Below are 12,198 nucleotides of genomic sequence, written 5' to 3'. Positions count from 1 at the left end.
TGATTGCGCGGGCCGAGTGAGGAAAGTTGGAGTTGGAGCTACGCTATGAGTGTAAACAGTTGAGGCGGCGCGCGACCCCGAGTGTAAACCGTGGCACTGGATGTTTGTACGTTCCCCTGAACAACGCCGTTGGATGCAGCCGAGACTGGGAACTGCGAGGTCTGTTGTGGCTCTCAAGTTTGAATTAAAGCTGGGTGAGCGGACGCGCCATTGCAGTTTCTGGTGAATAACAGAACTGTGTATTTAGTCGGTCTCTACTGAGTCAGCATTCTGTTCGCCATGTGTCATTTTTGTGTACATTGATTACAGGAGGCGCGTAGCTCTTAGTGGCGTTTAGAGATATATTACATTCTTCTGCTGTTGAAATATGCTTGAGATAGTAGCGAGCGATTATATTGTGTGCGTATATGTGTGGCGATGGTTCCTTTTGGGACTGTGTGCTTCCAGCAGTTCTGTGTTGCTCCTGTCGTGTGTGTAGTTGGTGTCATAAGTTTCAGGCGGTTGTGGCATTAAGTTTCTGAACCACCAAAACCATGACTGACACAGTTTGTTCGTAGTTCACTGACAGTAACATTTACTGTGAAGATATTAAACGAGTGGTAATTCTCATTGTACGCTTGTGGCTATTTATCTGCTGCGGCAGCCAAACAAAAAGTGAATGATTTTGTACCATCTGATATTGTTAAATCTTGTTTGTTTAGGGTGGGTTATGGTAGGATTGGGTTTAAAGTAAATTACTAGCTGATTTATGTGGCTAAACTGAGTGACCCTCAGGTGCCACTTCATTATTATTATCAAAAGTGTTTGCTATCGAAGCCATTACTTTCTTGCATTGAAGCACGTTCTCCTCCACTTGACTTCGTCGCATATTATTGTGTCCCTTTGATTCCAAAGGTTTTGGACTATAAATAAGGCTTCAAGTTCTTGATCTTATGTTAGCGCCCTTACCTACTGAAGTCATACTGACAGCGTCATTAGCTGTAGTATATTACTTTATGGCTGTACCCGATCCTGCTTTTTACTTACAATATTTCGGTCACTTACTTTTCTCCAACTTACTGCTGGCAGTTGGCTGTTACTGTGAATGTGTGGGTACCTGATTGGAAATTGTCTTTGATATCTCTCTGAATGAGGTAACCAGAGTTAATATACTCGTTTAGTTGCTGCCCCCCCCCCCCCCCCCCCGAAGATTAAAATTACTTACTGTTCCCCCTATACAGTATTAACAGATACAGTTTACTGACTATGTAGCTCCTCGTACACAAACAGCCTCCGTCCGTAGTTCGTGATCTAGTGGCTAGCGTTGCTGGCTCTGGATCATGGGGTCCCGTCTTCAACTATCGGCCAGCTTGAGGATTTTCTCTGCTCGGGTACTGGGTGTCTGTGTTGTCCTCGTCATTTCATCATCATCATTCGTGCAGCAAGTAGACTGAATTCTGTAAACATTAGGACTTTGTACGGGCGCTGATGACTGCGCAGTTGAGCGCCCCACAAACCAAACATCATAAACAGCCTTCAGGCCGTTATTGTGTCTATTGTGTACTTCTAGTGGCTATTTGCAGATTGCTTGAAGTTACTTGCGCCACATTCAAAGCTCAGTCCTGTTTAGGTTTACATGACATAAGTAAATTCAATATTTGTGTTAACGACGGTTACTCGTCTTGGAAGTTCTTTCTTCCGATTCCGCAACGGGCGGCGGGCCGTTATAACCGCTACTTGTGATACTTCAGTAGAACTTTATTAACTCTAAACCTAGTTACTTAAAATTTCTTTTTACCGTAGGGGGATCCGCTCTTGGGAGTAAGCGGCTTATCTTCTGTTTCGCCCGCATCTCGTGGTCGTGCGGTAGCGTTCTCGCTTCCCACGCCCGGGTTCCCGGGTTCGATTCCCGGCGGGGTCAGGGATTTTCTCTGCCTCGTGATGGCTGGGTGTTGTGTGCTGTCCTTAGGTTAGTTAGGTTTAAGTAGTTCTAAGTTCTAGGGGACTTATGACCACAGCAGTTGGGTCCCATAGTGTTCAGAGCCATTTGAACCATTTTTTATCTTCTGTTTCGGCTCTTATACCAATGGTATAACATATTTTAGCATTGTACTTTATGAAGACATAAAAACCGAACTGTAGATAGTACAGAAGATAAATATAGTAATACACAGTCAAATGGCGGTTTACTGTTTTACAAAGTATTGCATGACTGTGGCTCAACGCTATCGAAATACTTCTGTTTGCTTTCCTGTCGGCCTTCATTGGCCAACTCTTGCTTTTTCGACCCTGACGATATTGGGTCTCGAGAAACGAGGGAGTCTTTCGTTTTCCATCTTCAACTCAGACCGTCAAAGCATCTCCCTTGTAGAACAGAATGCTGTATCACCAGAGGCTAAAGGAACACCATCAATTCACGAAGAAATTAAAGACATGCAAAAAAATAAGAGATATTGCTATTTGAAATATAAAGCAATCAAAACACCAGAGTCTTATGATGATTATAAATTTGTTTCTGCAGCACATAGATGTCATATCATAAACTATTACAAAAATTTCCCAGTGTTCCTGTTCAAAAAACAAAAACAAAAAAATTGCTAGCGACTAGACACAGTTCCTTTGACTGTTCAGAGGTGTCACTAAACCCACCCAAAGATTAAACAACCATGCGTGAACAGCGCCTATTAGACGGAGGCGGTCTGACAGCCGAACAGTTCCAGTCATTCCACCACGAAGGAGTTACACTGCTTGTATTGTCTGTAGTTCAACTTGGCCCAGACGGTCAATACCGCTTCTCGATCGCGTGCGCGTTGTTACTTTGTGCCAGGAAGGGCTCCCAACATGGCAAGTGTCAAGGCGATGTTGTTCGGACATGAAGGAGATACAGAGAGAGAGACGAACGATTGATGACATTCCTCACTCTGGCCACCCAAGGGCAACTACTGCAGTGGATGACCGCTACCTACGGATTACGGCTTGGAGGAGCTCTGAGAGCAACGCCACCATGTTGAATAATGCTTTTCGTGCAGCCACAGGACGTCGTGTTACGATCCAAACTGTGCGCAATAGGCTGCATGTGCAACTTCACTCCCGACGTCCATGGCGAGGTCCATCTTTGCAACCATGTCACCCTGCAGCGCGGTACAGATGGCCCCAACAACATGCAGAATGGACCGCACAGGATTGGCATCACGTTCTCATGACCGTTGAATGTCGCATATGCCTTCAACGAGACAATCGTCGGAGACGTGTTTGGAGGCAACTCGGTCAGGCTGAACGCCTTAGACACACTGCCTAGCGAGGGCAGCAAGGTGGAGGTTCCCTGCTGTTTCGGGTGGCATTATGTGGGGCCGACGTACGCCGCTGGTGGTCATGGAAGGCGCCGTAACGGCTGTACGATACGTGAATGCCATCCTCCGACTGATAAAGCAACCATGTCGGCAAGATATTGGCGAGGCATTCGTCTTCATGGACATCTTGTGAATGACTTCCTCCAGGATAACGACATCCCTCGGATCGAGTGGCAAGCATGTTCTCCAGACATGAACCCTATCGCATATGCCTGGGATGGATCGAAAAGGACTTTTTATGGACAACGTGACCCACCAACCACTCTGAGGAATCTACGCCGAATCGCCGTTCAGGAGTGGGACAATCTGGACCAACAGTGCTTTGATGAACTTGTGGACAGTATGTCACGACGAATAGAGGCGTGCATGAGTGCAAAATGACGTGCTACTGGGTATTAGAGGTACCGGTGTGTACAGCAATCAGAACCACCACCTGTGAAGATTTCGCTGTATGGTGGTACAAGATGCAATGTGTGGTTCTCATGAGCAATAAAAAAGGCGGAAACGGTGTTTATGTTGAACTAAATTCCAATTTGCTGTGCAGGTTCCGGAACTCTCACAACCGAGCTGATGCAATACTTTTTTGATGTGTGTAGTAAGCTTGGAAACTTCAAAAAAAGAGCTTTAAAGCAACCAGAAGAGTGGCAACACGAAAATATAGTAGTAAGAAAAAGGTCTACTCAATCGACGAGAGGCATTACAAAAATATTCAAAAACGTAAATGAGAAAACAAACCCCAACAGATAAAATGGAGAATAACCTTCTGATTAACCTTCTTATTAAAAACAAGTGAATTAATGTAAACTGGGCAAAGTCTCTGAATAGAAAAAGAATATGCAAGATTCACAATAAACTAAAACAAACTGAACACGAGAGCTAAGAAATCGCGCTGTACGGGAGGTACAGATGAAGGTTTTGTTTAGTTAATGGTGCCCACAGACCCTGCCAGATTTCAGAATGACAAGAAATCAGAGTTATCCCTAGGCCTAGCTTACCACACAACAATTTCATTACTCATATACGCAAGCAACGCTGATCACAAATTCAAATTGGTTCAATGAATACTGCAAATAACCTGCCCAAAGTAATTTTGGGCTGTGAACTCAGAACCAAGTATAACCAAGTACCCACAAAGTCACTTTATGGCTGTGCAGTTATAATGTAGGTCACCTTGCACGGAGTAATTGCCCATATACAACACATAGTTCTAATGTCTGCTCTATCCTGTAAATATGATACCAGTCGTATAGCGGGCAGACTTAACAATAAATTGCACTGCAGTCGCGGGAGCACTTTGTGTAAAACACACACACACATACACAAGCGCGCGCACGCACACACGCAGCTCAAAACATTTCACATTCATGCTCTACAGGTACCGCAAGAAATATATTGCTGCATCACAAAAGACCACCGAACGTGTCATATCTCCACCTTTCGGACAGCAGACTCGTATCGACAGCCGCTGACAGGGCAAAGGATGCCGTCGTGTGTCATATCGTAACTGCACAGAATACCAGAATAGATGTTGACCCGGTGGACAGAAGATATTTAGAAAGACTAGGGAAAGGTCGACATTCAACCAAGAGAGCGTAACAGGCAAATACCTAATACACTGTCCATTCACATGTCAAAATCATGAGTAACCACCTTTTGCAGCTCGGACCACTGATAGACATCCTGGTAAAGAGTGAGGTTCTGGAATGTACCGACAAGAATGTGGAGCCATGCCGAGTCTAGTGACACTGCAGGTTGCGCTAGGTCTCTCGATTGAGGAACCGTGAGGCGAACAGCTCGATCGAGGTGGTCACGGATCCACGACTGGGTTTAAATCCTAGGAAGGAGGGGAGGGAGAGTGGTGGAGGCTGGTGGCTGCTCTTCGAACCACACACATACACTGCGAGGTGTGTGACACGTTTCATAATCCTGTTGGTAGATGCCATTGTGCCTGTAAAATAAAGTGCATATAGGGGTGGACATGATCGCGAAGAATAAAGCCATAGTTGTGTTGAACAGACGTGCAAGCCAACGGCGATCTGTCGCGACTCAGTGGACGTCCAGCTTTCGTCGCCTATGAGTATGTGCGCATGAACCAGTCACCTGCTGCAGGGGCCCACAGACAACATTGTTCACTGAACGGTATTTGACGAGACACTGTTGTAGCTTATTTGTTCATCTACGGCTCAATTGGACGTCTGTTTGGCTGTACATTGCTGACCCCAGTCATCTATGGCACTTGATGCACCGCAGTTACCTTGGCGCCGGTTTTGTAGAGCGCCGTTTTGCCAAGCACAGTATCACAGCGGCAAGATCGAATAAAGGGTAGAGCCACGGGTCGTAACACATCTGAAATTTAACTTCCACTGCTCAAAGTGTCGTCAATGCGAACAAGAGGTGACCGAGACGTGTAACCAACGGCACCCTATACCATCACGCCGGGTGATACGCCAGTATGGTGATGACGAATACACGCTTCCCATGTGCGTTCACCGCTCTGTCGCCAAACACGGATGCAACCATCATGATGCTGTAAACAGAACCTGGATTCATCTGAAAAATGACGTTTTGCCAACCGTGCACCCAGGTTCGTCGTTGAGTACACCATCGCAGGTGCTCCTGTCTGTGATGCAGCGTCGAAGGTAACCGCAGCCGTGGTCTCCGAGCTGATAGTCCATGCTGCGGCAAACGTCTTCGAACTGTTCGTGTAGATGGTAGTCGTCTTGCAAACGTCCCCATCTGTTGACTCAGGGATCAAGACGTGGCTGCACGATCCGTTACAGCCATGCGTATAAGATGCCTGTCATCTCGACTGATAGTGATACGAGGCCGTTGGGATCCAGCACGGCGTTCCATATTACCCTCCTGAAACCACCGATTCCATATTCTGCTAACAGTCATTGGATCTCGACCAACGCGAACAGCAATGTCGCGATACGATAAATCGCAATCGCGATAGGCTACAATCCGACCTTTATCGAAGCCGAATACGTGATGGCACGTATTTCGCCTCCTTACATGAGAAATCACAACAACATTTCACCAGGCAACGCCTGTCAACTACTGTTTGTGTATGAGAAATCGGTTGGAAAGTTTCTTCATGTCAGCACATTGCGGGTTCCACCACCGGCACCAACCTTGTGTGAATGCTCTGAAAAGCTAATCATTTGCATAATACAGCATCTCTTTCCTGTCGGTTAAATTTCGCCTCTGTAGCACGTCATCTTCGTGGTGTAGCAATTTTAATGGCGAGTAGTCTAAATATTCTTCTTACTGCTGACCTAATATCAGTTGGCCTGCTTTTTCAGTATGTGATGTTCAAAGTGTGCGCTTATGTTATGTCGAGACTGTAGGCAGCATGTCGTAAATGCCGCAAGCTATTGTCGTCGGTTAAGTGTGCAGACAAAGAGGAGGGTTAGGCCGTTCTCTGGTGACTGCCGTAGACGCGGTGCCGGTGGTCGGCGGAGGCGGTTCTGTCGCGGGACGCGCTGCCGCTGGCGGTGCGGCTGTGCCCGGAGGCGGAGAGCGTGCGCGTGCGCTGCGACAGCGACACGCCGCACGACGCGCTGGAGTCGCTGGCGCGGCTGCGGCGCGTGCGCGAGCTCAGCGTCGCCTGCGTCACCAGCGGCGAGCGCAGCCTGCTCGACTTCCAGGACCTGCTGCCGCTGCTCGACGCGCACGGCCAGAGGCACCTCGTCTCGCTAGAGCTCAAGGTGCGTACTCCACCCGCGCTGCGCCCTTGAGCTAGTGGCCGGTCTTCGGCCTGCGACGCAATCGGATACTTGTACTTTTTTTTTTTTTCAATCGTACGTGAGGTTCAGAACTCAAATACTAATCAGCCGAAGCAGTTCGATGCAACTCCCAGAAATTCTCGACAAAATCAAGTTTTCCGCTTGAGCCTTTATACCCTAGAACACGACTGTCCAAGCCGCGGCCGTCAGGGTACAAGCGGACCATGAGGTGAGGATTTAACACACGACCGGTAAAAAACAAACTTCCATAAACCGTAATGTCAATATTTTCAATTTGAAACTCCCGCCCACTCGATGCTATTCTCTCATTGGCCCACGAGGGTTTCTTCTTTATTTTTATTTATTCTTTTTTTTCCTCAGCTAACATTATATGCGGCTTAAAATGGTTCAAATGGCTCTGAGCACTATGGGACTTAACATCTGAGGTCATCAGTCCCCTAGAACTTAGAACTACTTAAACCTAACTAACCTAAGGACAGCACACGACACCCAGTCATCACGAGGCAGAGAAAATCCCCAGCCCCGCCGCGAATCGAACCCGGGAACCCGGGCTTATGCGGCTTAAAAGTGGTTGTCTTCTTCCGCTGTGCTCCGGGTAAGTTAAAAGTTTGAACACCACTGTCGTACAATAGTGTGCTATTTTTGATGAGGCTTGTGTTTCTGTGCTTCGCGCCTACCACGTCCGTGGCCCAAGTTCAATCCATGGCCATGATGAAATTTTACACCGTTCTGCATTTGCATAAACATTTCCATGAAGCATGACATACGTAAGGATGAAGAAAATTCAATTCTCTTTTAATTTAAACACTCATTCATAAAAATTCAAGGATTAAGAATTTGTATGTGCATTTTTTGTGCGCAGAGCGTTATTGGAAATAAGAAGACCTCCATTTTTCATAAAAACGATGGGTAGGTATGTGTTAATTACATGTATGTGATGAATTTTATATTTAAGTGATGCATGTATTTGAACGAAACGGAAAATAACGTAAAAAAATGACTGAAATAAGACTCGATCCAATGATCACCAGTTGCGAGAGCTACTGACTTATTTTCCAATCTCTGTGTATCTTGTGCTTCACGGAAATCCTACGAGAACATGCACCTATGTTTACAAATTTCCGTCAGCCAGGAATCGATCTTAAGACCCCTATGTTCCAGGATAGCATTCTATCACAGGGCCACGGTGCCTGTGGAGAAAAACGGACCTTCCTTCAACACATTTGAGGATGTCGGTAAACTTCGAAGTCGATTTTCTTGATATTTTTTTAGCGTTACATCTAACGGCTTTGCGAGATTAAATTTGAGTTCTGAATTTCACGTGCCTGATATGGTAGCTAAGCAGGACACTGGCCGCTGGAATGAAAGGACTGAACCCAAGCCGGGGATACATGAAAAATATATAGTTTTTTTTATTTGCCAAGGTACTAAAAACAGAATATACTTAAGGCATGCATAAAACGATTAAGGAAAATATGATCTATCAGAGAAGATCAACAATCTGAATCGTAAAACAGAAAGTCAGAGCAAATGCCTAAACAGACTTTAATTAAAGCAAAACATCACTTTGTTTGAAATATAAAACTACAAATACATTTTCAATGTGATAAAATTAAGAAAATTCCAATACTTGCGCATGCGTGCCCACAGTAGCCATAATCTTACTTAGTATTCAACAACACATGGTAGTGTGCAGCACATTCACAGTACCAATGTTAAGTGACTCTGTTGTAGAACAAGAGTCCGATGTCATCAGCTATTTGCTCAGTTATTAGATGAAAGAAAATTTTCTCACAATATTAAGAACAACGCACACATGATGGTTACACGTTCGTCGCCGGCCGAAGTGGCCGTGCGGTTAAAGGCGCTGCAGTCTGGAACCGCAAGACGGCTACGGTCGCAGGTTCGAATCCTGCCTCGGGCATGGATGTTTGTGATGTCCTTAGGTTAGTTAGGTTTACCTAGTTCTAAGTTCTAGGGGACTAATGACCTCAGCAGTTGAGTCCCATAGTGCTCAGAGCCATTTGAACCATACACGTTCGTCCCCTTAGGTCACCTAGGCACCGGACTACGTATACAACAACTTCAATAATATTACGCAAACAGATTGGGTTCACCAAATAGTAGTTAGTACATCTGATCAAGAGTTAGGCTTAAGCTTAACACATCCACTAACAAGAGTATAAAACAGTAAAATTCACCTGATGTGCCTTTAAAAATAAATTTAAGAAAAACTTTTCAAAAGGTTAAGCAAATATTCACAATGTAAAGTTACACTGAATCCTCCTTTCATGACGAAACTGAAACATTCAAATCTTAAACAAATATTCCCAATTTGACAACAGTAAGGCTACGCATAGCCGCCCTTACAGGAAGGTTAAAACTTTGCAAATTTTAAGCAAAGTTCAGAGTTGTAAGGTTACTCTGAGGTCTCCTCAAACGGTGCACACAGAATCTTCCCAATCTCCCTCGGTTCAGGGGAGAAGTTCCTGAATTAAAATTACCTACTATAAGTAGCAAAGAAGAAATTTTGTAGAACGTTACATCCTGGAGGGGAGTAGCAACAAGGGAACACATCCAAGACAGATGAAATAACAATTATGTCGACGTCGTGCAAGGAAACAGGGAGCTGTAATAGTAAGCATTCACGGTGAGAACCGAAGAACAACTCTTAACGTTCAAATAAAGCGGCTCATCAGTGTCGGTGTTAGCCAGCAGACAGACGTGTGGACTCAACACAGCAAGATATTCCGTAAAACGCAAAACACTGGTGCAACGAGACGTAGTTCCACCATGCGACCCGCTGCTCCTGCGCAGCGTTCTGACAGCTGCTGGCCGCTTCACACCCACCGCTACAGTCCGGGAACTCACCTTGTCCGCGACGCTCTGCCAAGCCCGCTGCTGCCTTCCAAACGCAGCAGTACCGCCGGCAGTCAGCCCCCCCCCCCTCCTTTGTTAGTCGCTCGCCAATGCCACATCCCACCTGTCCACCAGCGATGGCTGGTAATTAAAACTAGAACTACCATATGGATCATTCTTGACCAACGATGGTTTTTTGGTCCTTAGCTCCCTCCATAATCATTGCAGGACCAAATGCTCCCGTGACTTCTCATCATTAATGCGGTTATACAACTCACCAAAATTTCATCCCCCTAGCTCACCTAGAAGTATGAAAAATTTACCTGTTATGCCAGTAGTACCATATGGGTAATTTTTGACCCATACCCATTTTAACGCAGTTTGATATCACCAACACCGGTTTTCAGACACTAAATAGTTTCTGGACGTGCCTCGGCGCTATTCACGAGATGCTAGAGTATATTATGATACTTTGGGCCAAAAAGAATGTAAAATACGAAGTATTCGGTGCTCGGATAATACTTTATATCAGCGCGACTTTTCGTTTTCTGTGGACTGGCGACATGTACATCTACTGAGTGACACTGCGACAGACATAGGCCTTAACGTGAGGAAGAAATTTCTGAGAAGGTACGTTTGGAGTACGGAATTGTATGGTAGTGAATCATAGACAGTGGGAGAATCGTAAAAGGAGAGAATCGAAACGTTTGAGATGAGTTTCTACAAAGGGATGTTTGCAGATTAAGTGGACTGCTGATACAGGGAATGAGGGCGTTCTCTGCACAATCGGCGTAGAAAGTAAATACGGAAAACACCGACAAGAAGTGACAAAATGACCGAATATGTGTTAAGGCATCAAATAATTACCGCAAATTAAGTAGCGGGAACTGTAGAGGGTAAAACTGTGAAAGAAGACATAGATTGGAACACATTCAGCAGTTAATTGAGGATATAGGGTACAAGTACTACTCTGAAATGAATAGGCTGGTGCAGGAGAGTAATACCTGGCGGGCCACATCAAACTAGTCAGAAGGATTATGGAAATCACACAAGTAGTCATGGGAGGAACCTTCCTTACGATGGTAAACGTGCTCTAGTTCCCGTCTGATCATGACGAAAACAATTATTTATTTGAAACTTCCTGGCAGATTAAAACTGTGTGCCCGACCGAGACTCGAACTCGGGACCTTTGCCTTTCGCGGGCAAGTGCTCTACCAACTGAGCTACCGAAGCACGACTCACGCCCGGTACCCACAGCTTTACTTCTGCCAGTATCTCGTCCCCTACCTTCCAAACTTTACAGAAGCTCTCCTGTGAACCTTGCAGAACTAGCACTCCTGAAAGAAAGGATATAGCGGAGACAGCTTAGCCACAGCCTGGGGGATGTTTCCAGAATGAGATTTTCACTCTGCAGCAGAGTGTGCGCTGATATGAAACTTCCTAATCTGCCAGGAAGTTACATATCAGCGCACACTCCGCTGCAGAGTGAAAATCTCATTCTGGAATTATTGATTTATTTCTGCACTGTGCAGTTTCAAGGAAATAATTTTATGCATTAAAAGGAAGAGTGTCGTCCACTAGCTTTACCAACGTTCTGTACCGTTGTCGTCTAGATATCTTTTAAACAGATTCAGTAATAACATCAAAATTCTTTCTTTACAGGATCTTTGTGAAATTCCTAAATACACACAACAGGGAAAAATCTATGACTGATACCGCAAGATCAATCACACCAGCATAATGCATCAACAACAAAAGGAAATCTGATGTCAGCAGCTGAAATCCCCATACGTCCGGACGGTGTCAGTCGTTGTATAGAGTATGCCACACTGAGCTAACAGTAGAATTTAATAGATACTGAAATACACTAAATGGATTAAAAATGTTGATTACACACATTCAAAACTATATGACTAAACAAAGAAATTACAAACAAGTGAGGTAATCAAATGAATAAAAATAGTTCTTCAGAGTCACTACATTTCATCTGTTGCTCTAATCTGCGTTCACTTTGCAATCAGCTACGGTCCACATATCAGTGAGTTTTAGTGATCTTCAGAATTAAATGTGTATTCAGAGCAGCGAGGTGAAAATGAGGACAAATGGTTGTATATTTGTAAAACGACCGTCAATAGGAACAGAAAGTAATTTGAAGTCTTTGATCTCACCTCTCCCTTTCGGTTACTAAAATTGCCTAATGAAAAAGAACAGCACCCAGAAGATATGGCTGGATGTCACTGTAACTTCGTACACGAACACAC

The 12,198-nt window shown here is 45.0% G+C and overlaps 1 protein-coding gene across 1 annotated transcript in view; it reads left to right on the top strand.

The window, feature by feature from the left end:
* LOC126235336 (uncharacterized) overlaps positions 1-12,198 on the top strand; it is a 148,037-nt gene that overhangs the window by 75,439 nt on the left and 60,400 nt on the right. The window contains exon 5 of the mRNA XM_049944058.1: positions 6,770-7,039. Coding sequence (XP_049800015.1) covers positions 6,770-7,039 — 270 coding nt within the window. The remainder of the gene's footprint in view (positions 1-6,769; positions 7,040-12,198) is intronic.

The sequence above is a fragment of the Schistocerca nitens genome, chromosome 2, assembly GCF_023898315.1.
Source record: "Schistocerca nitens isolate TAMUIC-IGC-003100 chromosome 2, iqSchNite1.1, whole genome shotgun sequence".
NCBI classification, from domain to species: domain Eukaryota; kingdom Metazoa; phylum Arthropoda; class Insecta; order Orthoptera; family Acrididae; genus Schistocerca; species Schistocerca nitens.
This window is presented reverse-complemented; position numbering and strand designations above follow the sequence as displayed.